Raw genomic sequence first — 26,626 nt, 5'->3', positions numbered from 1 at the left:
TTCTGTTCTCAAGTCTCAACTATTCTTTACTTGGTTTGCTTCATTCAACTTCAACCTCATTTCTTTCTTTCTTTCTCTCTCTCTCTAAAAATTTCTCCTACCCTTACCTATCTTTCTCTCTCTAAGAATTGAAACTTCCTACTTTCTCTTCTTCAAATGTCGGTCTCCTCAGCAGCCCTGCTCTTATGCTAGGGCTGCACTCTTCAAATCCTTCCAACTTCAAACCCTAAAAAAATGGTCTTCAAAGGTCGCTTCTTCTCTTCTTCCAAGAAATCCGATTCTTCAAGTCCCGACGGATCCAACTCCAACTCTCCTCGATCCTTCGCTTCCAACTCCCCTGTCCGATCCGACAAGAAAAAGTCCAAATCCAAGGATGATCCTCACTCCTCCTCCTCCTCCGCCACTACTACTACCACCGCCGCCGCCGCCTGTCGGCCAGCACAAGTCAAAGAAGGAACTAAGAAGAAAGACAGCTCTAAAGGCAAAGAAACTCTGACCTCTTCGTCCAAGTCAAAGCACAACTCCACGCTGGGCTCCAAGACCAAAACGGAGGCGGTGGAGGCCGCGTCTGTGTCGCCGATACTGGCGTCGTCGCTTGGATTGAATAGGATAAAGACGCGATCGGGGCCGTTGCCGCAAGAGAGCTTCTTCGGGTTTAGAGGCGGCGACAAGGGGTCGGCTCTTGGTGCAAGTAATTTATCGAGGAGTGATGGGAAGAAGAAGAAGGAGGTGGCCGGGGCAGCAGGTCCGACTCCAACGAAGAGTAAGGCGGCGGGTTTACTAGAGAATTGGGTTGATAATGGGAGCAATTCGGATAGTATGTCCACTGGGAGCGCGCAGTCTAGAGACCAGAGTCCCAATGTGTTGGCGCGTTCTAGATTACACAATGGGGAGTCTACTTCCGAAGCAGGTATGCATTTCTTTTTGTTGTACATGTTCACTTGTTTGGATTCTTGTAATATTGTTAATGCCTTGTATGCTTAAATGTATTAAGTGATTGTTGGATTTTTCGTTTGTATCATCAATTCGACTGCCACGGTTTTTGTTGTTTGTTTGAATGATTAAATGGGCACATTTGGATTAGAAGAAGGTTTGTGTAGATTTTATTTCTAATTGAGATTTAGTATTTTACTTGGGAGCACCGAGATGGATGCAGGATATGCATATGATATATGTGCACATGGCAATATGCCAAATTTTGAAAATTTAGGTTATGATTGGGCAGGGACACATTAATTAAAACTTATAAAAATGGAGACATTGATTAATTGATATTAAAAGATAAACAAAAAATGCTAAAACTTGCCAATTATGTCTCAACAATAAAATAAATAACAAGCTATAAATTTTATAGGGAGAAAGTGAGTGAGAGAGAGGGAGAGAAAATTAAATTAGTCAAAGAAGTATCTTGTGGGGGTCACACAATTGGTTGGGAACAACGTCTTATGAACTAGAGGTCACTAGTTTGAATTTCCCATTTTCCCTCCATTTGGGGCAAAACTTATATATAAAAAGAAATTCTTGTCCAATGCGGATACGGCTACAAGTTTGAAGTATTCGTGCTTTTGTAGGCATTTTAGTTGAGATGCAAGTTGAATAATAAATCTGTGTACCTGATGAATTTTGAACTCATGATCTCATTTTTCACATTATTCTTATACTGGTGTTATATGTGCAAGAATATTGGGGAATCAGCTGCTGACTTTTGCTCATGCACAGTGGTGAGAAATATGTGGTCGTTTTTATTTTCTTTGTTTGGAATATTTTGGGTTCTGCCAAAGTGTCACAGTTATAAAGCTGTTGACGTTGGAGGTTTCAATGTCATTGTAGATTTAAGCCAAGATTGTTGTCCCGTAATGCATTGTGTGGGTGATTTGGCAAGAGCGTAGTAGTAGAACTTTTGATAGTATAGTGTCCAATTCATGTTATCAAGCAATCCTTACTACGATATTTTTTTGAGTGGTGGTTGTCTTAGGCAACATCCTTTCATGTTCATTTATTGAGTTCATCAATAGTTTGCTCTTGATTGTGTGATTTCCTTTGTGGGAAAATCTTATATTGTGCTTTCTTTATTGTTTTAATGAAATTATTTTTAACTATAAAAAAGGGTTTAAAATAATTTAAAAACTTGGGTACCTTGACAGAAGAAGTGAAAATGCTATAAATCCCAAATAGTGAAATACTATAATCCACATCCTTTCAATCCAATATTGTTTTTACACATCAAGGTGTTGGTTTTATTATTCTGCTACCTCTGATTTACAAGTATCATTTGTCTTAGGCAACATCCTTTCATGTTCATTTAAAACTTCATTAGCTCGCTTCTTTTTTGTAATTAGCTTTCTGTTTTTTTCTTTCCTCTTTTTGTACTTTTTTACTACTTTGTGCTTTTGATGCATATTGTAGTGTCTTTATTGAACTTTTTCTTACCTATAAAATAAATAAAAAAACAAGAGGAAAGGGAAGAAAATATGAAGCTCTTGACATGTAACGATGACATTGTAATAGAAGGTGACTATGAGCAATGCTAACTAGTTCCCTAAGAAAAGGGTTGATTTTTTACTAATACTTGTGCACTGGAAACGATTTTAAAAGTCGATAATTTCATTAAAAGGAATGTGATACTTGCAAATCAGAGGTAGCAGAACCATCAAACCAACACCTTGATGTGTAAACACAATATTGGATTGTGTTTGCTGGGCATACGGCTAGTGCTTGGTCGATAGGAAAATTTGGAAGAACATAGTATTGAACTTGAAGGAAATTTAGGTGCCGCACCTAAACCTGATTTAAATGATTTGGGGTCTTGATCAATGATGGTTTCAGTAGAACATCTGTCGAGAACGACTACAAAAAGCCTATTCAAGGTTCCTTTTTGGCGGATAATTCTTTGAGCTTTGCTTCCATTGAATTTACCTTCTCTCATAATTGGTCCAAAGTCTTCTTTGTTTTGTAATCTTGTGAAAAAACCTTAAATTGGGACTCAAATTTCGACGTTAGTCACCATTGTTTTAGATGAGAAATTTTTTCCAGTGGTTAGTTAAAGAATATTTTAGCAAAAAACTTGTGGTAGGATTTTGGCTCTGATACCAAATTGACACAGAACAAATTAGAGAACTTGTCTATGTGTGCTTGTGGTGGGTTAACGTTTAGGAAGATTTGTAGATTTTAGGTTTAGAACCCTTAGAGAAGAAGGGTTAGGGTTCAAAGTAGAAAAGATTTGATTCGTAGTTGGAAAGAGAAGAAAAGAACAGGAAGTTAGTGCATTTTAATAAAGCCTTGTTAGGGAAATAGTTATGGAGGTTTGGTCGAGAAGGAACTCATCTTTGGAGGAGGGTTATTGCCACTAAATATGGAGAGGGTCAGGGGGGGTGGACTACTAAAATATGTAGAAGGGTACACGGATGTTGTCTGTGGCGTGGTATTCATGATGGTTGGGAGAGTTTCTCCAACCATGTGGCCTTAGTGGTGGGTGATGGCACTCGTATTCTTTTCTGGCATGATAAGTGGGTTGGAGATAACTCACTAAAGAGGCTCTATCCTCAATTGTATGTGTGTTGTAATGACAAGGAAACTTGCATCTCGGATGTTTTATGCTACCAGGAGGGTGGTAATGTTAGAATTTGGAATTTGAGATTTCATAGGGATTTTCATGAAAGGGAATTAGAGGCTGCCTACTCTTTCCTTGAGTTCATTCAACCTCGGATCCCAAGGGGTGGTGGGATTGACACTTCTCATTGGTGTCTCAAAGGGAATGGCAAGTTTGATAGACCGTCCTATTATAATATCATAGGGGTGTAGCTGCCTCCATTTTCCCGTGGAAGGGTGTTTGGAAAGCTAAGATCCCTAAGAGGGTGGCATTTTTTGTGTGGACAGCGATACATGGGCAGATCCTTACATTGGATAATCTTTTTTTTTTGATAGGTAATCGGAAATATATTATTAATGAGAAGAAAGAAAAGAAAAGTACAAGTTGTTCATGATGATGAACAAGAAAAAAAGAACAAACAGCACAGCAAAACAAGAAATCAGGAGACTAAGTGCCCGTTTGTTTCAGCTTTTATGGGCTGAAACGTGCGTTTGTCTAAAAGCTGGATGGAAATATGCGTTTGGTGAAGCAGAAACGCAACTTTTATATAAAAGTTGCGTTTTGGACGAAGGCATAAACGCGCAAGACAGTTGTGGACCTCTGGAGGTCCATAAACAAAAAGTCGAATGTGCGTTTGAATGGTATCCGTTGGGCTCTGCAGAAAAATACCAAATTACCCTTGATAAATGGATTCAGTTCTCATGCGGTCCTCATTCCTCTCCTCTCATCTCTTTGCTCTGCCCACTCAATAACAAATTTCCAAATCCAAATACAAAAAAATCTATAACAAATTCCCAAATCAGCTAAGGAAAAAAAATAAAAAATCAATCCCTTGCATGGGTGTTACAGACGATGTGCTAAGAGAAAAGGGGGAAAAAAAAAGAAAAAAAGAAAAGAGGAAGAATGACTGAAGGAGAGCTCTGTGAGTCTGTGGAATGTTCTGGGAAAAACAAAGAGCAGAAAAGAGTAAAGGAAAAAAAGAAAGAAGGAAAAAGAAAAGAAAAGAGTAAGGGTATAATTTTAGTAAAGGGAGAAGGGAAGTGCTAGAGAAAAAAAAAAAAAAAAAAGAAGAAGAAGAGAGGAAGAAGGAGAGCTGGAACGTTCTGAGTTTGGAGGAAGTGGTAGATTGCAAAAGAGGAAAGAAGTAAAAAAAGAAAAGTGGAAGGGTATATGTGTGGAGGAGAAAAAACAAAGGGAAAAAAAGGAAAAAAGAAAAGAAAAAGAAATGCAGTACGTGTGTGGAGGATAAAAAAAGAGGGAAAAAAAAGGAAAAAAAAAAGAAAAAGAAATGGAATCACAATATTTTCATTGTACTCTCCCTGTGCACTAGGGTGTCCCCTTTTTTATCAATATATCTTTTACTTATCAAAAAAAAAAAAAAAAAAATTTCACAATAAATTTTAAGTGGTATGCTATTATTAGCTAATATTAGTGTGAAAAAAATAATTTTTTTAGAAAAAAAAAATAATTTTAATAGCACGTTCAAATTAAAATCAGTATCAATTTTTATCACAATATTTTCACAATAAATCTTTGGTAGGTTATTATTAGCTAATATTGGTGAGAAAAAAATAATTTTTTTAGAAAGAGAAAAAAATAATTTTAATAGCATGTTAAAATTAAAATTAGTATCAATTTTTATCACAATATTTTCAGAATACTTTTACAATAAATCTTAAGTGATAAGTTATTATTAACTAATATTGGTGAAAAAAAAATAATTTTTTTAGAAAGAGGAAAAAATAATTTTAATAGCACGTTAAAATGAAAATCAGTATCAATTTTTATCACAATATTTTCACAATACTTTCACAATAAATTTTAAGTGATAGGTTATTATTAGCTAATATTGGTGAGAAAAAAATAATTTTTTTAGAAAGAGAAAAATTGATTTAAGTATGATGAAGTAGTTGATTTAAGTAAGAACCAAACTCACATAAAAAAAAAAAAAGTATGAAATAAACTCCCTTATATATACATTGTCCTTTTTGGTAATTTATCCCTCAAACTGCCATTTTTATAAGTGCTAGCCAAACACTCAGTTTTTTCAAAAAGCACTTTTTAACAGTTTTTACCAAACACTTAGCTTTTAAAAATGCACTTTTTCATTATGCACTTTTTGAAAACTCCACTTTTTCATTATGCACTTTTACAAAAAGCTGAACCAAACTCACCCTAAGCTAAGGGAAGACATAAACTCAAAAAGAGAAGAACAATCAGTAAAACCCCAACAATGAGACCACTCCAAAAGACTACGTTAACATAAAACGTTTAACTCGTCCAACGTCTTCTCATTATCCTCAAAGGAACGACGATTTCGTTCCAACCACACAATCCACATTAAACACCCTGGAACCAAATTCCAAATGTTTGAATTATGTTTCCCAAGCCACTGATGTCAACAAGATAACAAACTTGCCACTGATCCTGGCATAACCCAATGAATACCAAAGGCCTGAAGCATAAAAGTCCAAAGGGAATGAGTAATAGGGCAATGAAGAAGAAGATGGTCTACTGGCTCCCCATCACAACAACACATACAACACCAAGTAGCCAATGGGCGACCTTTAAGCATTAGATTGTCCAAAGTGAGGATCCAACCATGAGCTGCTGTCCACAAAAAGAATGCCACTCGCCTAGGAATCTTTGGTTTCCAAACACCCTTCTAAGGAAACAAAGAATTCGAAGCACCCTGAATCGCATGGTAATAAGACCGGGTGTCAAAATTACCATCACCCTTTAACCGCCAACAAAGAGTATCACTCCTATCACCCCGAGGAATACAAGTTTGGATAAGCTGGAGTAGGGAATAAGAAGCGGCTAGCTCCCAATCTTCAAAAGCTCTATAGAACCTTAAGTCCCATACTCTAATAGTACCCCCTTCTGGCATCCACAAAACCTCAAAGATACAAGCATCCTTGACCGCTGAGCACACATAGAGATCAAGATAGAGATCTTTATGAGGATGAGGCTGATGTGCGCTCTCAGTTAGTCCTCTTTTACCAGGGGTTGTATAAGGAAACTGAGGTTTGGCGTCCTATTATGGATGGGTTAGACTTTGCTTGCATTGAAGAGGAAGAGGGGTTGTCCTTGGAGAAGGAGTTCTCGAAGGAGGAAGTCATCCAGGTATTAAGGGAGATGGAGGGTGATAAAGCCCCTGGTCCTGATGGTTTCACCATGGCTTTTTTTCACAAATGTTGGAGTGTTGTGGAAAAGGATGTTATGGATTTCTTTGACTATTTTCATCGGCACTCTATGTTTGAACGGTATTTGAATGCTTCGTTTCTCACTCTAATTCGCAAGAAGTGTAATGCTGTTTCCATTAAGGACTTTCGCCCCATCAGTTTGGTGGGTAGTGTGTACAAGCTGCTATCTAAGGTGTTGGCTAATAGGTTGAGGGCGGTTTTGGATAATCTTATCTCAAAGTCTCAAAATTCGTTTGTTGGCGGAAGACAGATTCTGGATTCAGTGCTTATTGCAAATGAATGCCTGGATAGTAGGTTGAAGAGCAGATTACTGGGTGTGGTTTGCAAGCTTGACATTGAAAAAGCTTATGACCATGTGAACTGGGAGGCCTTGTTTTATTTGTTGGGCCGGATGGGTTTTGGGGTGAAATGGAGGGGGTGGATTAAGGCTTGTGTTACTTCTGTCCGTTTTTTTGTCCTGGTAAATGGTTTCCCTGAAGGTTTTCTTGATAGTTCCCGTGGATTGAGATAAGGGAGATCCATTATCCCCGCTTCTGTTTCTTTTGATAATGGAGGTTTTGAGTAGACTTTTGAAGAAGTAAGAGGAATGTAATCTATTCGGGGTTTTCAGGTGGGCTTTGTGAACTCTGTTGGGGTGCGTATCTCCCATCTGCTATTTGCTAATGACACTATCTTATTTTGTGATGCCTCTAGGGAACAACTACTGTCCATAAGGTTGGTGTTGTCTTGTTTTCAAGTTTTTACGGGTTTGAAGGTCAATGTTGGGAAAAGTGAGATTGTCCCAGTTGGGGAGGTGAATAATCTAGACGCACTGGCTAATATTCTTCAATGTAAAGTGGGCAGTTTGCTTATGAAATATTTGGGGATGCCGTAGGGGACTTCTTTTAAGACAGCTTCGATTTGGAATCCTATTTTGGAGAAAATGGAGAAGAAGCTATCTGGGTGGAAGCGTCTCTATTTATCTAAGGGTGGTAGGCTCATATTACTTAAGAGTACTCTATCAAGCCTCCCAACGTACTTTTTATTTCTTTTTACTATTCCTAAATCTGTGGCTGCTAGATTGGAAAGCATTCAGAGGAACTTTCTTTAGGGGTCTTCTGAGGGGAGTTTCAAATATCCTTTGGTGGCTTGGGAAAAGGTGTGTTTACCCGTCGAGATGGGTGGTTTGGGGATTAGAAGTGTGGTGTCATTTAATCAAGCTTTATTAGGGAAATGGTTGGGGAGATATGGGCATGAAGATACCCATCTTTGGCGGCGAGTTATCTCTACAAAATATGGTGAGGGTAAAGGGGGGTGGTGTTCTAAAGCGTGCAGGAGGACTCATGGGTGTGGCCTATGGAGAAGCATTAATGAAGGGTGGGAGAGCTTCTCTAAGCGTTATGCTTAGGGGGCGCATTTTAGTGAATCGGTGTTGTATGTGTCATCGGAATGAGGAAATTGTGGATCATCTTCTCCTCCACTGTCTTAGAGCTCACTCTTTGTGGGTTTATATGCTTCAGATCTTTGGGACTCAATGGGTCATGCCAGGCTTTGTGGAAAACTTGGTGTATTGTTGGAGCTTTTGGCTGGGAAAATTTAATTCAAACATTTGGAATATGGTTCCTGACTGTTTGATGTGGATTGTTTGGACGGAAAGAAATCAGCGCTCTTTTGAGGATATCGAGAAATCCTTGGTTCAATTACAAGCTCTATGCCTAAAGACTTTATTTGATTGGTCTAGGTGTTGGGGCTTCTCGGATTGTTCCACTATCTTGGAGTTTATTTCTTCTCTTAGTATTGCACTTTAAGTTTTTTCTTGTTGTTTGTTGCTGTTTGTTTGTTTGTTGCATTTCCTTGTGTTCACCATCATGAACACCTTGTATTTGCTTTCTTCTGTTTATCAGTTTGATTAATAATACTCTTATTACTTATCAAAAAAAAGAAAAAAAGAAACTGAAATAGGACTTTTTCATACTCGTGAATAGTGCATGAACAGTTCCATGAACAATACTGTAGAGGAAGAAAAGAAGAAAGAAAGAAGAGAATGGGAGGAAAAAGAAACCTAATTACCAACGTGCCTTAATACTTAAAATGAATAATTTTATTAATCAATTCTAACTTGTTTGAGTACAATAACACTTTTATACACTTGTAACTTCTCCTAGTAGATCTAGGTTTTCTACTTTGACTAGTAAACCAAAACCTACACATTTTTTTTTTGATAAGTAATTAACTTCATTGAAAAAAGATAGAATACATAATCCAAGCACGCAGGTAGTGTGCAAAAGAAACAGGGAATCCCCCCCCCCCCCCCCACCTCTTCTAAAAAAAGGACTCATGAAAGTACATCTATCAATCAAATCAAACAAAGAAAAAAAAAAAAAAGAAGTGAAAACACCCGTTGCATTTGTCCATTCTAATAAGTTCTAGAGAAAATAGAAGTTGTGGTCCTGGATCAATCTTTCATTCCCTTCAAAGGTCTGAGCATTTTTCTCCTACCAAATATCCTACATAAGGCAGTGAGGGATCATGTTCCAAATCGCCCCATTTCTGTTTTCTAAACTTGCCAAGCCAGCTAACTAGAAGCTCCACATCATCACATATCTTGGCTTAACCCAATAAACCCCAAATAGTGAAAATTCTATAATCCACATCTATGTAGTAACCGAGCAATGTACGAGTAAATGAGTACTAGATTCCCCAACACCAATCGAGGACTACATTCAGTTGCCTTTGTAGATTGTCAATAGTTAAGATTTGTCCCCATACCTCTATCCACAGGAAGAAACTAACCTTTGTTGGCACATTTGGTTTCCACATTCTTCCATGGAAAGGACGTATGAGAACTGGAGTGTAAAGCCTTATAATAGGAATGAACATAAAAAATCTCCTAAGAGGAAGGTTTCGAGCAAAGCTTGTCCATTCCATCTCCTCTCCACACTCTAGAATAAATAAGATCCATAAAGGCAGCGATCGACTCTAACTCCCAATCTTGAACTGATCGAATAAAATTGACATTCCAATGATAACTAGCTCCTGAGAGAGATATGAGATCAGGCACTGAAGAATCCCTGTTACATGCAATGCAAAACAACTTTGGAAATATATCTTTCAGAGGAGGTTCCTTGCTCCAATAATCATGCCAAAATTTAATAGACAAAACATCACCCACTTTAAAGCTAACAAAACGATGTAAAGTATCCCACCCATTCTTAATACTCTGCCAAAGGCAGAACCTATAAGGCCCCTGTACAACATTAGAAACCATACTTCAGATCCACAACCCTTCTCCATAAGTATTGCTCTCCATAGCATTCTGCCAAAATCACCTTCCCAAAATCTACACATAAAGACCCATAAACTGAATAAGACTTATTAATAAAAGAAAACCCACGGCCCATACCCAACAATTGTAGAATTACTAAATTACCCTTTGACTCTAGAATGACCATTTGTTTATTTATCTTTTGACTTGGAACCTCACCAAGGTAGGGCTCTTTGGATCCATCCTTGAGGAGTAAATCACGGATACATGACCCACCCACTAGATTCGTGTATTAGGTAATTCAGGGGAACTCCTTGTGGAGATCGAACCCAGGATGTCTGGTTCTACAACTCATCCCAAGCCTCCGGCCACTAGGCTCCACTAGAATGACCAAATAACATAAAATAAAAGATAAACCTTAGTTAACTACCATGGACACTAATTCTTAAACTTTGCCTTAACCTTACTCTTCCAAAGAGGATATTCTTTCTTTGATCATGTTATGGTTGTACCATCACGATTGCTTCAGATGGCTTTCTTTGGGACCTTGCCTATGGTCATGGCTTGAATGATGTTTTTTGTGGGGAGAGGGGGTGGGGGGGATTTGGGGGAAAAAGATTGGGAGGGGAGAAGAGGGGCTAGGGGTTCGGGAAACATTTCAAAGGAGAAGGAAGGGGGGGGGGGGGTGGTTGTGGTTTTCAAAACCTCTAACTGACCTCCGCATCAACTTGTTGGTTTTTCCAAAAAAATCCTACCAACCATGGCCACTATAACCATTAAAAACTGCCATTGCTGGACGGTGCTGATCTACCATCTCATTTACCTAGCTAGTGGAAAGAAATGTGGTTGACATGCTGCAAACCGGAAAATAAACATTGCCAGGGGTTTCTATGGACCTCCTCTAGTGGTCTTAGGCCTTTTCTTTTGCATTGCATATTTTACTGAAAATCTTCTTTCTTCTTTGCTTAAAATATACTACCTGTCTTTTTAGGACGTATGCGAGGTTAGAACTTTGGTGTCAATTTAACCCTTGGAATTCTAGGATAGATTCAATTAATAAAATGATGTCTTTTGTGTTTTCCTTAATTTGAATAACTGGCATATTTGGTTTTTACCCCTCAAAAGTTGCTTTTAATATTTTGAATCATCTAACAGGGAGATCAGAATCATCATGGTGTCAATCAGGAGGCTTAAGAAGCTCAGATGCATGTACACCAGAGGTACTGGTGAAAAGATTTTTATTGATAATATTAATAACAGTGCATTCACTTTTATCAGACTTATTGTATATTCTTTTATCCAATATTTACTTTTCACAGTGTAGTTGATGACTTAAATATTTGCTTCCTAGACTGCATATGATTGTGACAATCCCAAGGAGTCTGAATCTCCCCGTTTTCAAGCTATACTACGTGTCACAAGTGCACCTAGAAAGAGGTTTCCTGCTGATATCAAAAGTTTTTCTCATGAACTAAATTCCAAAGGTGTTCGGCCTTTCCCATTTTGGAAGCCTCGAGGCTTAAATAACTTGGAGGTACTAAACTTTTAGTTTGCAATATATTTTCTTGAACATGATGGGTTGTGCTTTTGGAAGGTCTAGTCGTTCTTAATTTCCTGGCTGTTTTGTGCAGGAAGTATTGGTCGTCATCCGGGGAAAATTTGACAAGGCAAAGGAAGAAGTAGACTCTGATTTGGCTATTTTTGCAGCAGATCTGGTTGGAATTCTGGAGAAAAATGCAGATAGTCATCCTGAGTGGCAGGAAACTCTTGAGGATTTGCTGGTTTTGGCTCGGAGCTGTGCTATGACATCTCCTGCAGAGTTTTGGCTTCAGTGTGAAGGCATAGTCCAGGAATTGGATGATAGGCGTCAAGAACTTCCACCGGGTATGCTGAAGCAGCTTCATACCCGAATGCTTTTCATTCTCACGAGGTGTACCAGATTGTTGCAGTTCCACAAAGAAAGTGGGTTGGCCGAGGATGAAAATATTTTTCAGTTTCGTCAATCTATAGTCCCGCATTCTGCTGAAAAACGGATTCCCCCAGGCATAGGAAGAGAGTCTAAAAGTTCTAGTGCTGCAAAGGCCTCAAAGGCTGCTGCAACTAGGAAATCTTACAGTCAGGAGCAGACGAATTGGAAGAAAAACCATTTTGTATCGCCAGGAAATTTTCTCTCTCCTCCTACATATGACACTTCGAAAAATCCGGAGTCTCCCACAAGCAGGGACCGGATGGCTTCTTGGAAGAAACTCCCATCTCCAGTTGGGAAAAGCATGAAAGAAGCTGCTCCTTTGAAGTTGCAGAATGATGTTAAGGTTGAATCTTTGAAGGTGAGAGGGGTTTCTGATGCAGATTTGTCTGCTGCTAAGCCTCCTGAGCTTCCTCCTGCAAAAGATTCTCATGAACATTCTTCCAAGCACCAACACAAAGTTTCTTGGGGTTACTGGGGTGATCAACCAAATATTTCTGATGAAGGTTCAAATTCAATAATATGTCGCATTTGTGAGGAGGAGGTTCCCACTTTAAATGTGGAAGAGCATTCAAGAATTTGTGCCATTGCTGATCGATGTGATCAGATGGGTCTAAGTGTCAATGAGCGACTTGTTAGAATTGCTGAAACTCTTGAGAAGATGATTGAGTCATTTGCACAGAAGGATATTCAACATGTAGTAGAAAGTCCAGATGTTGCAAAAGTATCAAATTCAAGTGTTACTGAAGAATCTGATCTTCTATCTCCAAAGCTCAGTGATTGGTCCCGTAGAGGCTCAGAGGACATGCTTGATTGTTTTCCTGAAGCTGATAATTCTATGTTTATGGATGACCTGAAAGGTTTACCTTCAATGACATGTAAAACTCGTTTTGGTCCAAAATCTGATCAAGGAATGACAACATCATCTGCTGGTAGCATGACTCCTAGGTCTCCATTATTGACACCAAGGACCAGTCAGATTGACTTGCTCTTGGCAGGAAAGGGTGCCTACTCTGAACACGATGATTTTCCACAGGTATTTCCTTTTCTTATCTAGTTCTCTGTTTGGGTGTTGCAGGATCACTTATTGCCAAAAATGGTGAGATACGTAAGGTGCTGGTTTCTCATTTGCCACTGGCCCTTGAGCCTAATGGAGTTTCCATCCCCGATATGTATGGGTGGTGGGTGAGGATGTGGGTTTAAATCCCTCCAGGTGTGAGTCATAATTGGATTTCACCTTCAATGGGAGAAATTTTTTTTTTGGGTAAAAAACTTTATTAAAAGAGAACACTCATCAAGTACACGGGGGAGTATACAAGAGAAGAGAGCTAGAAAAAGAAAATACAAAACAAGAAAAAACAGAACAGTTATCTAGAACCCAGGGAGTCCATGAAATCTAAGAACCCCTTAATTGAAGAAGTCATTGAGCACCACTCATATAAAGACTTCAAAAGCAAAAACTTCAACTTGATCAGGCTAAGCTCCTGGTCGTTAAAGCATCTCGCGTTTTGTTCATGCCAAATACACCACATGAGACACAATGGAACCACTGACCAAACTCCCCTACTGCCTGCTCTCCCACACTACCCTGACAAACTCAATTTTTTTTTCTTTCTAATTTTTTATTTATTTTATACTGAATATGACATCAACCAAGAAACACTGAACAAAAAAAATATAATGGACCACAAATCCCGAGCCACTAGACAGTGTTGGAATGAACTGTTCACATCCTCCCACTGCGTTTACACATGAAGCACCATTCCAAAATGATAATAACCCTCTTTCTTAATTGATTGGCAGTCAAAATTCTCTTGAGAATTACTCACCAAACAAACAAAGCCACCCTTGATGGGGTGAGAGTTTGCCATATACTCTTTCACGGAAACTGTGGCCCACTTCCCCACAAAACCTTGTAATAGCTTTTCACTTGGAATTCATTTTGTGGTGAAGGGACCCATACCAATCTGTCTCCCTACCCCACCTTAATCTTACTGCTGTAAATTAGATCCCCCAATATCTGAGTCACCTCCTCTGATTCCCAATCTTGCACTACAGAAATGAACAAAGGATTCCAATAAAACTGGCCATGCCTTACCTCCATGTAATTTTTAACTGTTGAATTGTGATCCCTGGCAATAAGATACAAAGGTGGATGCCGGTCCATCATAGCATCCTCCCCCTACCAAAAACTAATTCTAGTGCCATCACCTACATCACAACGACTAAAACGAGAAAATCTATCCCACCCTCTTCATATGTGTCCCATAAACTCACTCCATACAATCCCCTCACCTCCCCTGGGCACTAGGGGTTTGGATCCATATCTCACATCCACCACCCGACGCTAAAAAGCGTCCTCTTTGATCCTATAGAGTCACAACCACTTGTCAACAAAGCTTGATTGAAAAGACATAAACTCTTAATTTCCAAACCCTCGACTACCAGGGGTGCAACAAGAACTCCAATCCACTAAATGAAATTTAAACTCCTCAGCCATGCCACCCCAAAGGAAATCTCTTTGGAGTTCTCCATTCAATTTGGCACACCCTTTGGATGAGATAACAAAGATGTAAAATAAGTGGTGAGGCTTGAGAATGTACTTATAAAGAGAGTGAGTGGCCCCTTTTGACAGATACAATATCCGGTCAATCTCTGTTGCATACAATCTATTATAGGATCCCAAGTGGATTTCACCTTAAAAGCTGCTCCATATGGAAGTCCCAAGTATTTCATAGGAAGAATTGTTACTTGACATCCAAGAGTACTCTTCATCAATATTCAGAACCTCCCCTATTGGCACAATTTCAGATTTTCCCAAATTTATTCTCAGCCCAGACTCAGCTCAGACATTGCCTCAAAGCAAATAAGGATCCCTAGTTTTATTTATATTTTTTTTGAGTTCTGAGGCTGTATTTTTACCAATCTGAGATTTGACATTGCGGTTCATTCTAGGAAACGTTAATTTTACTCGTTAAAAAGAGAAGATAAAAAAAAAAAGGGTTTACCAAATATGTACTGGTAGAAACAGAGGAATTTCATAACTGATAGCATTGTACATTCAAGGAAACATCGTTCCTACTTACAAAACAGTTCCTTGTTGCCTGCTTGGCAACCCAACTCCATACAGTAAAGGAAAAGAAATTTTTGGGAGCAACCTTGTGTCTCAAGAATATATTGTATATGAACCCATACAATTATAGAAAATGTTTGGATCCATCTAAAGTGTTTTTTCCAAAATTTATTTTATGAATTAACCTTTTTAAGCAGTTGTTTATGCAGCTTGAGTGGTTGTGCTAGGCGATAAGGTCTACTCCAGTGGTATTGACATTTGTTAGTTATGCAACCCTGCCTAAAATGGCATTCTGAAAGAGATAGAAAGCATTATCAAATTGTTTGACAATGTGATTTAGATAGTTGTGTTTCTGTAGTAGTGAGCTATTTGCTATATTAGTAGAACATTTATATATTATAAATTTGTTGATAGTTTAAATTTGTAGATTGATAAAACTATTGTTAATATCTAAAAGTTTAAGTTGATAGGAAAACCACAGCATTGAGGATTGGAACCTAGGTCAATTCCATGAGAAATTATTACATATCCCAAATGCCTAAATTTATAGGAAATGATGAATTTAATCACTTAACCATTATTCTAACACTCCCTCTTACGTTTGGGTTTGGCATATGGAATTTTTAACTTGGTTTAACCAATATAGTTTATAGTTCTGTTCAACTTGTTATCCATTTGAATTTACACTTTGTTCCCTTAGCATGTACTTGCTGATGTTCAATTATTAGTATGTGTATAAGTTTCACTATTTATTTTGTTATGTTAAAATTACTTATGGGCACTGCAGATGAATGAACTTGCCGATATTGCACGATGTGTAGCAAATACACCTCTGGATGATGATCGCTCTATGCCATATCTATTATCTTGTCTTGAAGACTTGAGGCTTGTCATTGACCGTAGGAAGATTGATGCGCTTACAGTGGAGACGTTTGGGGCACGCATTGAGAAGCTGATTCGGTGAGTTCTTTGCTGCTATGATTCTTGAATATTTCAAATTAAAACCACACAGGGCATCAGATTTTCCATGAATGGTTCTACTGAAATGTTTGTTCAACTTTTCTTTTGTTTGAAACTTCCATACCTGTGATTTTAAATTAGAAGGTTTTAATGAGACTGTATGTGAAATTCTTAACCTGTAAGGAATTGTGATTTTTTAGGGAGAAGTATTTGCAGCTTTGTGAGATGGTGGAAGATGAAAAGGTTGATATAACCAGTACTATAATTGATGAAGATGCTCCTTTGGAGGATGATGTAGTCCGTAGCTTGAGAACAAGTCCTGTACATTCAAAGGACCGTACCTCTATAGATGACTTTGAGATCATAAAACCAATCAGTCGTGGAGCATTTGGACGTGTTTTCTTGGCTAAAAAGAGAACAACTGGGGACCTATTTGCAATAAAGGTATAATGCTGCTTCTGTGATCATGCTCTACCAATGTGATCTGCATAGGTTACTATGATCATTTATAGAGATTGAAGACTTTGGGTGGTGTCTAGGTGGTAGCCTCCTTAAGAATATCAGAGCACAATCCTGAATCCTTAAGCATAAGAATATGAGCCTAGCTACCAAATCAAGTTTGGGGACTGAAAAAAGAAGTTTAGACTTTAGTCTTAATAATAGGTTGGACAATCCAAGTTATGTCCCCACCCCACCCCCCCAATTTTTATTTTTTTTTTGCTATCCATTTATCATTATTACCATCATCAGCATTTGTTATATGGTGAAGCAAATATTTGACCTAAGAGGCTAAGACCTACCTCAACACCAACCTCTCCTTTGTCGCTTGAGCCAAGTCCTGAGGGAGTGAAATAAATTTTTATTGATCTTTAGAGACTCTGTTTCTTTCACCTTTTCTAGATAATTAATAAATAAAAATTCTCATTAGAAAGTTTTCTTGAAGATATGAAAATTGGAATCAATAGATGCATAACTAAAATAAACAAAGGTAGTTCTTTGTAAAAAGAAGAATTGAAATACTTAACATCTCTTACTTTTACATTGTAGTGGAATGATGTTGCATGTGTAAGAAGGGGGAGTCGGTTGATCTCCTCCTCTCTCACAGCTGGTCCTCTCTCTCTCTCTAAGCCGTTCCTTCACCGTGGGTGGGTAACAATGGCAAGGTCATCTCAAAATCGAGTTTCTGTATTTGGCTGCCGTTGGTTGCTGTGATTTTTTATTTTAATGGAAGAGATGAGGATTTAAAATTTAGAATAATAAGTCATAATTCTTTGAAAAACCCAACAATTAAAATAACTTGCCAAACAAGTTTTGAAGGGGGAAAAACAACTTGAAAACCAATATTGAAAATAAATTCTCAAAACAAGTTTCTTGCTGGTTTTAAAAATACATAACCAAAACAGCAACCACTCAGGCCCTTGTTGTTTTTATTTTTCCGTTCTTGAATTCCCAACTTCTTAAAACCTTGTAAACGTGCATGGGTTTGTCACCTTTTAATCCCATGGGTGGGTTGGGTATTGCCCAAAATGAATGGGTTGGGTGAGTAATGGGTATCAATATTTATTTGAGTAGGCAGTAAATGGTTAACTATGTACCCGATCCTGATCTCTCTATGAGCCGATTCAAAACTCGCACAACTCACTCATTTGCCACCTTTAAGGACTGGGAGTCTATGGTGATTTGCAAGAAGTCCCCCAATTCTATTGCCAAGTAGGATGAGAAAGTTGTCAATGCCACTCACCGCATAGGCACCCAGATCAAAGTTGTCATTGCCTCTTGCCGATAGTAATTTCGGGACGGTCCGTTTTTCCCTATAGTTCCTATGAGATCTTTCTTGTTTATTAGAAGAAATTAGGGCAAAAAAAGTTGATGGTAGTTTTTTATTTTTATTTCTTATTTTTTGTAAGTGTGCGTTTGCCTAGCATTGAAATTATATTTAAGTTGCGTTTTGTGTTTTTTTGGGGTCCCACGGCACTATTCATGGACCACCAAACTCAGCAAAATGCATATTTCTAGGTAAATTTGGGTCCCACAGTACTATTCACACTTTTAAAAATTATTTTGCTACAGTGTTTTCAGTAATAAGTTTTTAGCTTTCAGCAATAAGTGGTATTCAAACAGACCCTAAGTTTAGTTGATAGTTTTTATTAATTATTTTAGGTTTTTTTTTTTTTTTTTTTTTTTTTGCACTCCTATTTTGATTATGCTTATTAGTGCAATTCAAATAATTTTATTTTAATTGTGCCTATTTTTTAGTTTGATTTTAATTGTTCTGTATTAATGTGTTAAAGTGAAGAAATAAAGTTGTTATTTGATGGCTATATAAAAATATTGGAAGATCTGTGATTTTTCATTCAAGCCAAACAACAAAAAATGTTTTTCTGAGCATTTTTAAAAATACAACTAAACTCTGAAACAAAAGGCTTCTTGCAAGTGTTTTCACTTTGTGACAAAAAACATTTTACACCAAAGCAAATGGAGCCAACTTGATTGATAAAATTATTACTTGTAAAAAAAAAAAAAAAAAAAAAAAAACCAACTACTTTACTCAGCCCTTTATCACTTGGGCATGATTTGAAGTAGGTTCTACCCCAACTGCACCCCACCACTCTAACCACCTAGACTAGGGCATGGGAAACAACTATTGTGTCTTTTATGCTTTGTTTGGATGAGGGATTTTGGGATAAGATTTTATTGAAAGTTGTAATGTGGAAGTTTTCTATGTTGATTTCTCATGTTTGGATAACAAGAGAGTTTTTTATTTATTTATAAATTTTGTGGAATTTTGAACATGTGATCTTCAAGTATTTTTAATCTCCACTATCACCACACCAGCCCTACCTCCTCCACCACCACTACTATTATCGCGCTACTACCGCTATAGCGTTGCCTCTGCCATCATCATTGCCGTGGCCATCACCACTATCACTGTTTTTGCTAAATCATCACCACATTGCCGTGGCCATCACCACTATCACTGTTTTTGCTAAATCATCACCACATAACCATTGTCGTTGTAACCATTATGATACTCTAATTTCTTAATTGTTAAATATATTCATTATAACTAAGAAAATGGAAATTGACTGGAGTGAAATTACCATTAATTTAAATCCCCTTTAATTTTCAAAACTATAAATAAGAAATTTTAAAATTCTTTATCCAAACACATGTATAAATGTTATTCCAGCTGCCTTAATTCCACATCCATCCCTAAACCTTTCAAACTGTATATGCTACTTCTTGACATTGATGGAAGACAGCCTTAATCAACCACTCTTTAGTTATGGGATCACATTCTAAATATCAATGGGGAGCTACTCAGTGATACAGGACCCTTTCAATGGGATGATGTACTGACAGGATCATCTCAATGGGATGAAGTGCTTGAGAAAGAAATGAGTAAAAGCTATACAGGGCTGTGTTATTTATTATAAACTAAATTGCTGATGGGCTGGCAATGATTGTTGACTGCCTGATTTTTATAATGAATTGTATGATTTATATGTGGGGATTTATTTCATTCATTGCTTTACCTGACGTTATCAATAACAATTCTAGAGCACACAATTTTTTAATTCATAAAAGTTTTTAACATTCATTTATATGATTAAAAAAAGAAAAAAGAAAAAAGAAAATCTGAATAAGATGATTGATTAATGCTCCAAATAATATATTTTTCCTACTATTTGATTTCTAATAATTTATTTTTGTTTTTTAAACTTCTTGTTTGGATTTTCATCTTTGTTATGTGTGGTGTGTGTGTTTTTGTGTATATGTGTGTGTGTGAGAGAGAGAGAGAAAGAGAGATTAGGGACAGGCCTTGGTATGATGGTAAGTGCCTTCCACTAAAAGTGACAAGTTGGTTTGAGTCTAGGAATTAGTCTCTCCAAAAAAATTGAGAGGAAGGCTGTTTGTCAAACACCTCTCCCAAACCTAGCTAAAGTGGAAGCTTTTGTGCACTAGGTACGACTATATATATATGTATATTTCTATTTTTAGCCTCTCTTCTTTATTGGTTTGATTAAAGTTTCTTCAAATATGAATTAGGTCTCTTGGCTCGAGTGGTACCTCTGGCTCTTCCCCATGGGAAGACTCAGAGTGCTGGTTTGAATCTAGGGGTTGTTGTCTCATTAAAACTTTTAATGAAAAAAAATATGTTCGTTTTGTTTGTTTGTTTTATGTAAATTTTAAATTCCACTTGTGGTTTATCTTCCCTTTTTCTTTTTTTTGGGTAAGTAATGCAAAATTTATTGATAATGAAGAATACTTTATGTTCACACTGATGAACACAAAGTATCATAAAAAATACAAGAATGTCCAATGGAAGATCTAAAAGAATTTTGGAATGATAAAATGGAAGAACAATGTGTAAAACCCCAAGCCTAAGACAAATCAAAGAGAGTACGAAATAGCAAGGATTTCAATTGATTCAAGGATATCTTAATATCCTCAAGTGTACAACTATTCCATTCCTTCCTCACAATTCACATCGGACATGCTGGCACCAAGTTCCATACACTTGAGACATGTTTCCCAAACCAAATTCTCCAACCAAATAATAAAGTTGCAACTGTCCCCACCATTTATAAATCCTGCTTTTATTTTTCACCTATTCTTTTATGATTCATATTTTCTTGTTTTGGAGACATCAGGGAAGATTATGTTATGTTTGATTTTGGAAGGTTTTATAGGGATAAATTTCTCCACCTGTTTGGGGTTTTTTTTGTTTTGTTTTTGTTTTTGTTTTTGTTTTTTTTTTTGTTTTTTTTTTTGTTTTTGTTTTTGTTCTTGTTTTTGTTTTTGTTTTTGTTTTTTTGTTTTTGTTTTTTGTTTTTTTGTTTTTTGTTTTTTTTTTTTGTGTTTGTAACCCTTGGAAGCCCCCTCATCACATTATGCTTCTATGCTTGTATGTTGCCATTGAGCTGTAAAGGATCTTATGTTTTAATTGCATCTGATATTTGTGTGACTTGCAACAGGTTCTTAAAAAGGCAGATATGATCCGTAAGAATGCTGTAGAAAGTATACTAGCTGAACGTGATATTTTAATTTCAGTCCGCAACCCTTTTGTGGTGAGCAGGTCTAGCTAGCATAGCATTTTTCCCTTTGCTTGAAAATATTAACTTCATTTTAACATGAATGGGTCTTTATCAGGTTCGCTTCTTCTATTCTTTTACATGCCGTGAAAACTTGTATCTTGTTATGGAGTATTTGAATGGAGGAGATTTGTATTCATTATTGAGAAATTTGGGCTGCTTAGATGAGGATGTTGCTCGTGTATATATAGCAGAAGTTGTAAGTATATATTTTTTCTTCAGAAATCTGATTGTTTCTTATAATCATGAAATAATATGATCGTTTCTTATGTTATAGTGCAATTCTAATATCTTTGGACCTTTTTCCTTTCTCTTTTTTTTTTTTGGGATGGGGGGGTTGGGGGGGAGCAGGTGCTTGCTTTGGAATATTTACATTCACTGCGCGTGGTTCATCGTGATTTAAAGCCTGATAATCTGTTAATTGCACATGATGGTCATATTAAGGTGACAAAATCTTTTATTTTCTTTTTCTCTTATCTAAGGCTGATGGTTTAAAGTTGCACAAGTTTACAGACTATATAGAAGTTTAGAATTCTTGGATAACAAGCAATCATCCAGGCTCAAATTTGTGCACTTGCACTTGACTGCCTGACTTGTGTACAAAATTTACTAGATAATGGAAGTATTAGTACTAAGAAAAAGAAACTTGTCCCCATTATTTGGGTGGTCTCGTATTTGGGGTTTTACGTAATGTCTTTCCGTATTTGATTTCCTGCATTCTGTTTCTGTTTCTCTGTGATTTTTTTTATTTTATTTTATTTTTTTATGTATTTATTTAAAGTACAGTCTGTTCATCATCGTGAACATGATGTACTTTTTTATTAATGAAAATATCTATTACCTATCAAAAAAAAAAAAACTTGTCCCCATTGTGCAGTTGACAGATTTTGGGCTTTCTAAGGTTGGTCTTATCAACAGCACTGATGACTTGTCTGGTCCAGCAGTAAGTGGGACATCCTTACTTGCTGAAGATGAGTCTCAGTTAGCCGAATCCGAGCATCAGCGAGAAAGGCGGAAAAAGCGATCTGCTGTGGGTACACCTGATTATTTGGCACCAGAGATACTTTTGGGAACAGGACATGGTTCGTATAGCATTTTCTTAAGTTTAAGGTGCTATAATTATCTTATTCTTGTTTTTCTTAAAGTTTAACTTTAGGTTTAACTTTGTTCATCTTGAAAGAAGTGAAGCTTTTAAGCTAGTTGGATAATTAATTATAAGCCACATGGTTTCGAAATTTTAGTGCTGATTAACTTTGAATACTCAACAGTCATGCTTCTCTCTCTCTCTCTTTGTACGTGCATGCATAAACTCACACCAGTATATCATCTACACAACAGCTTCTGCTTTTTTCTTTGGATTGAGCAGTTATTGAAATGGTAGGACTAATAGTCTATCATTGAACCTTTTCTCTGCAGCTGCAACTGCTGATTGGTGGTCTGTGGGTGTCATATTATTTGAATTGATTGTTGGCATTCCACCTTTTAATGCTGAACATCCCCAGGTACATGTTCCTTATTCTACTCACCACTGCTGTTGGAAATAATTTACTACACAATTACTAGGGAAAAAACCTTTTATATGCCTGCCTTAGATTATTTTTTTATGATTTTTTTTTTTTTTTTTTTTTTTGTACAAAGAGTAAATTGGGTGATGTTAGTCAAAAGAATGTCCAGGATACATGGACGTGAGACGTTTATAACATTTAGTTATAAATTTGGGACATAAGAACAGGTTGTTATTATTATTATTATTTTTTGCTAATTATGCATGCACCTGGTGGGTCATGAACCCATGACCTCAGCCTCCACCTTACTCTTACAATGAGAGGAGATTCCATTTTAGCTAGAGCTAAATGGCATAAGGACAAGTACTTGGTTTTCAACATAGTTGTTGGGAGTTGACAAAATTATTTTTAACATGTCAATGGATGCAAATGAAAATTCATTCAATCTCGTGCAGATTATTACTGTGCTAAGTGTTAGGAGGTATGTTGCAGATTGGTTCATTTAGATCACATAGAATTTATGCTGTAATAAGCTGGTTTCTGTTTGCAAGACTAGTGTTCTTCCTCAAAACTGGATGATAAATGATACTTCTAGGATAGAGTATATTTATGGTTTTTTTTGGGGTGGGTTTGAAAGATTCTTGATATGAGTTTACCATCTAAAAGTTTTGTTTTGTTTTTTTTTTTTTTTTTTTTTTTTTTTTTGGGGGGGGGGGGGGGGGGGGTTATTTATTGATTATGTTTTGAGTATTGCTGATTGAGTTATTACTACCATGTTTTTGTTTCCGCTCCTAGACAATATTCGACAATATTCTTAATCGTAAAATACCATGGCCCCGGGTACCAGAAGAAATGAGCCGTGAAGCACAAGATCTAATTGATCGGTAAGAGAAGCATTTGAATGTTAAAATATTTAGCTTTTATTTGAGAGGATCTAAAATATGTTGATGTTAGTATAGCTATGCTATACATACTTGGGAGTAAATAATGTTTTATTATCTATGTTTCAAGGACTACTATATCTACTAATTGTTCTTTGTGATTGGATTTAATACGTTGCTTGCTTAAGCATCTGTAATGAACTGATTTTGAAATTTTGAACATGTTTCCTTATCTACTTTCAATTAAAAAAAATGACCTCATATTTTTTGCTATTTGGTTATTTTCCACTCTTTTTCTTCCAACTTATGATCACTGGTGTTTGTGATTTACTGCTTCATATGATAACTCCTTGCTTAAGATAGATTTATTCTTCATCTTTCTTTAAACATGAGCTTCTGAACATGCTTAGGTAGCTTGACTTTGCCCTTGATAAATTACCACTGATCCCAAAAGCTTAAGTTGATTGGAAATGATGAATTAATTACCTACCCATTGTTCTAACACTCCTGCTTAGGTGTGGGCCCAACACAGAAATTTTGACATTTTAATGTGAGGTAAGAGTGGACACTGTTCTAAATTAGGACCACCAACTCACAAACCACACATTTGAAGGGAATGTATGCATTTGTAGTTAAAAAATATATCCTTATACGCTTATGTATGTAATTTTAGATGATGTCTTGTAGTAACTCAAGTACACTTATGTACCTTGGTTGCGATGTTTATGAATAAGTGTCTTTAGTGAAACAGCATTTAGTACATCGATTACGGACTTTATATAGAGCCATGATGATGTATGAGAGCTGGCATGATGATGTATGGGGCATTTTGATGTCTCTCAGAGACTGTCTATTATGTGCATATATCTTACTAGATATGATGCGTGTTTCTTCATGTAAGGTTCACACCTCTAGACTTATGTAACCGAGAAATGCTTGCTGTATGGACTTAATGATGTCTACACCTCTAGACTTAATAATGTTTACTCATTAAGTTTACAGATGCTGATACATTCAGTTTTCAGATTACTGACAGAAGATCCTCATCAGAGACTTGGAGCCAGAGGAGCATCAGAGGTGATCTTGGTTCTTAATGACTTGTCAATTAATTTTTGATGGCATGTTTCCATGGTACCCTTAGATGTTGAATTGATGAAAGTGAATTTATAATCCAGGTGAAACAACATGTATTCTTCAAAAATATCAACTGGGACACACTTGCAAGGCAGAAGGTGTGATTGCCTGATTCATAAAATTGTATCGATCTAGATGCAATGGTTCTTGGTGTTTTAGATGGACTACATACACCATTTGAATTTCATCTTTTTTACAGGCTGCATTTGTTCCCACTTCAGAGAGTGCTCTAGATACTAGTTACTTCACTAGTCGCTATTCATGGAATACTTCGGATGACCATGCTTATCCAGCCAGTGATCTGGAGGATTCTAGTGATGCTGACAGCTTAAGTGGCAGTAGTAGTTGCTTGAGCCATCGCCAAGATGAAGTGGTATTGTATTTCTAGAAACTCATTGGTTTTTAAGAACTGTTTATATTAACTTTCTGATTTGTTATACTTATGTAAGATTAATGGGATTGCTTTGCTCTTGACAACACTGATAAATAGGGAGATGAATGTGGGGGTCTTGCTGAATTTGAGTCAAGCTCATCTGCCAATTACTCTTTCAGTAATTTCTCATTCAAGGTAACTTTTCATCTTTATGATTTATTTCTGAGTTGACTATTATAGGCATGGCACATGGGTTAAGTGATTCTATTTTTTCCGTTGTTTTTAAGTAGAGCTTTATGTTTGCATCTTGTGTACATATATATATATATTCCCAATAAAAAGAGCAAGGTGGAGGGTGAGGTTATGGGTTCAAAACCCACAGAAGGCACATGTAACTTTCAAGTAAAATTTTTTTTACTTGTGTAAAATGACTTTTCCGCCCTTTTGGTCTTTGTATTATTGGTTTAAATGTTAAATTCTATGTAAGAATGTGAATGACCTTAGCTCCTAGGCATGGGCATAGACTTCTTACTCCGTTAGAGGTGAATGCCCTTGGATTACCTGGTAACTGGTTTTGGTGGGCGGGGTTAGTTGCTTGTAAAAGAGTCACCTTCTACATTTAGAAAGTTTGCCTTGCATGGGTTCAATTCTTGTCAAACTGGTGCTGTCTTGATGTTTAACATGGCAATGACTTACTAGAATGCCAATATTATTTTAGCTATCATTTAGCTCTTGGGAATGAATAGTGATTGTTGGTTAATTTTTCTGCCCCCTTAACATCATTTATAATTTTTCTTTGTCATAAATTATCAGCATGCTGGTCTTAATTATGTATTTCTTGTGCTTATCAGAATCTCTCCCAGCTTGCATCAATCAACTATGATCTGCTTTCTAAGGGTTTGAAGGACGAGCACCCTACAAATCCGAATGCATAACTTATCTTCCAGTCAAAAGCTGGCTATTTGGCATTATTTGTGGAGACTAATCATTACAGTGTTGTTGTATACCCTGTACATGTATGATTTCAAGCTTCTATGATTTTTATTTCACGTTTTGTATATATTTTGCTATTTAGTAATGTGATTGATGTTTTGCATTTGCAGAAATAGATGAAAACTTAAGAGGCTGAAACTAGTTCGGGATGTGCTGTTTCCTTAATGTGGTTCACAGGTCTTCTATGTGAGGTTTTGATTTTAGCGTTGAGCTATTTTGTGAGTTGAGAACCGTATTGTACCCTAATTTGTATGCCCCAATGTTGGTTACATTCTTGCCCTGTGGTGTATTGTGATTTCTCTCCATAGCAATGAGAACACATCCCTTATGTTCAGTTTAATATGTAGTTTATGAACACTTGTTTTCTGGGCTTCTGTGAAGTGCCTCCCTGGCGTTATTGGAGATACAGGAAGAGGTAGAAAGTCAAAATATTGGTGCTATGAAAGATGGCCTATGATGAAGTTCGAAGTTGCCTTACTCTACCCATGAGCTTTCCTCTACATAGTGTGATATGTACATGCAAAATAAAAGCGTAGAATGTAGGCTCAAATAATGCTCAATATTCTCGTTTAATTTTGAAGTGTTCAATTAAGCTCGAACTTTAAT

At 36.8% G+C, this 26,626-nt stretch overlaps 1 protein-coding gene across 2 annotated transcripts; it reads left to right on the top strand.

Annotated features, from left to right (window-relative positions):
* On the top strand, positions 1-26,354 carry LOC126702091 (probable serine/threonine protein kinase IREH1). 2 transcript variants are annotated; one of them, XM_050400709.1, is made up of 18 exons: positions 6-910; positions 11,195-11,259; positions 11,391-11,573; positions 11,671-13,041; positions 15,866-16,038; positions 16,239-16,482; positions 21,018-21,110; positions 21,193-21,333; positions 21,486-21,578; positions 22,012-22,216; positions 22,551-22,636; positions 23,435-23,523; positions 24,546-24,597; positions 24,696-24,752; positions 24,854-25,027; positions 25,145-25,222; positions 25,879-26,043; positions 26,131-26,354. In XM_050400709.1, the coding sequence occupies exons 1-17, from the start codon at positions 235-237 to the stop codon at positions 25,960-25,962; spliced, it is 3,864 nt and encodes a 1,287-aa protein (XP_050256666.1). In that variant the 5' UTR covers positions 6-234; the 3' UTR covers positions 25,963-26,043; positions 26,131-26,354. The 2 variants fall into 2 exon arrangements, with proteins under 2 accessions (XP_050256667.1, XP_050256666.1); XM_050400710.1 differs by lacking the exons at positions 24,696-24,752; positions 24,854-25,027; positions 25,145-25,222; positions 25,879-26,043; positions 26,131-26,354 and having other exon boundaries at positions 1-910; positions 22,012-22,244; positions 24,546-24,601.
* Positions 26,355-26,626: the final 272 nt, after the last annotated feature.

Source organism: Quercus robur, chromosome 10 (assembly GCF_932294415.1).
Source record: "Quercus robur chromosome 10, dhQueRobu3.1, whole genome shotgun sequence".
In the NCBI taxonomy this organism is placed as follows: Eukaryota; Viridiplantae; Streptophyta; class Magnoliopsida; order Fagales; family Fagaceae; genus Quercus; species Quercus robur.
Note: the sequence above shows the minus strand (reverse complement) of the source record. Positions and strands in the feature narration are given on the sequence as shown.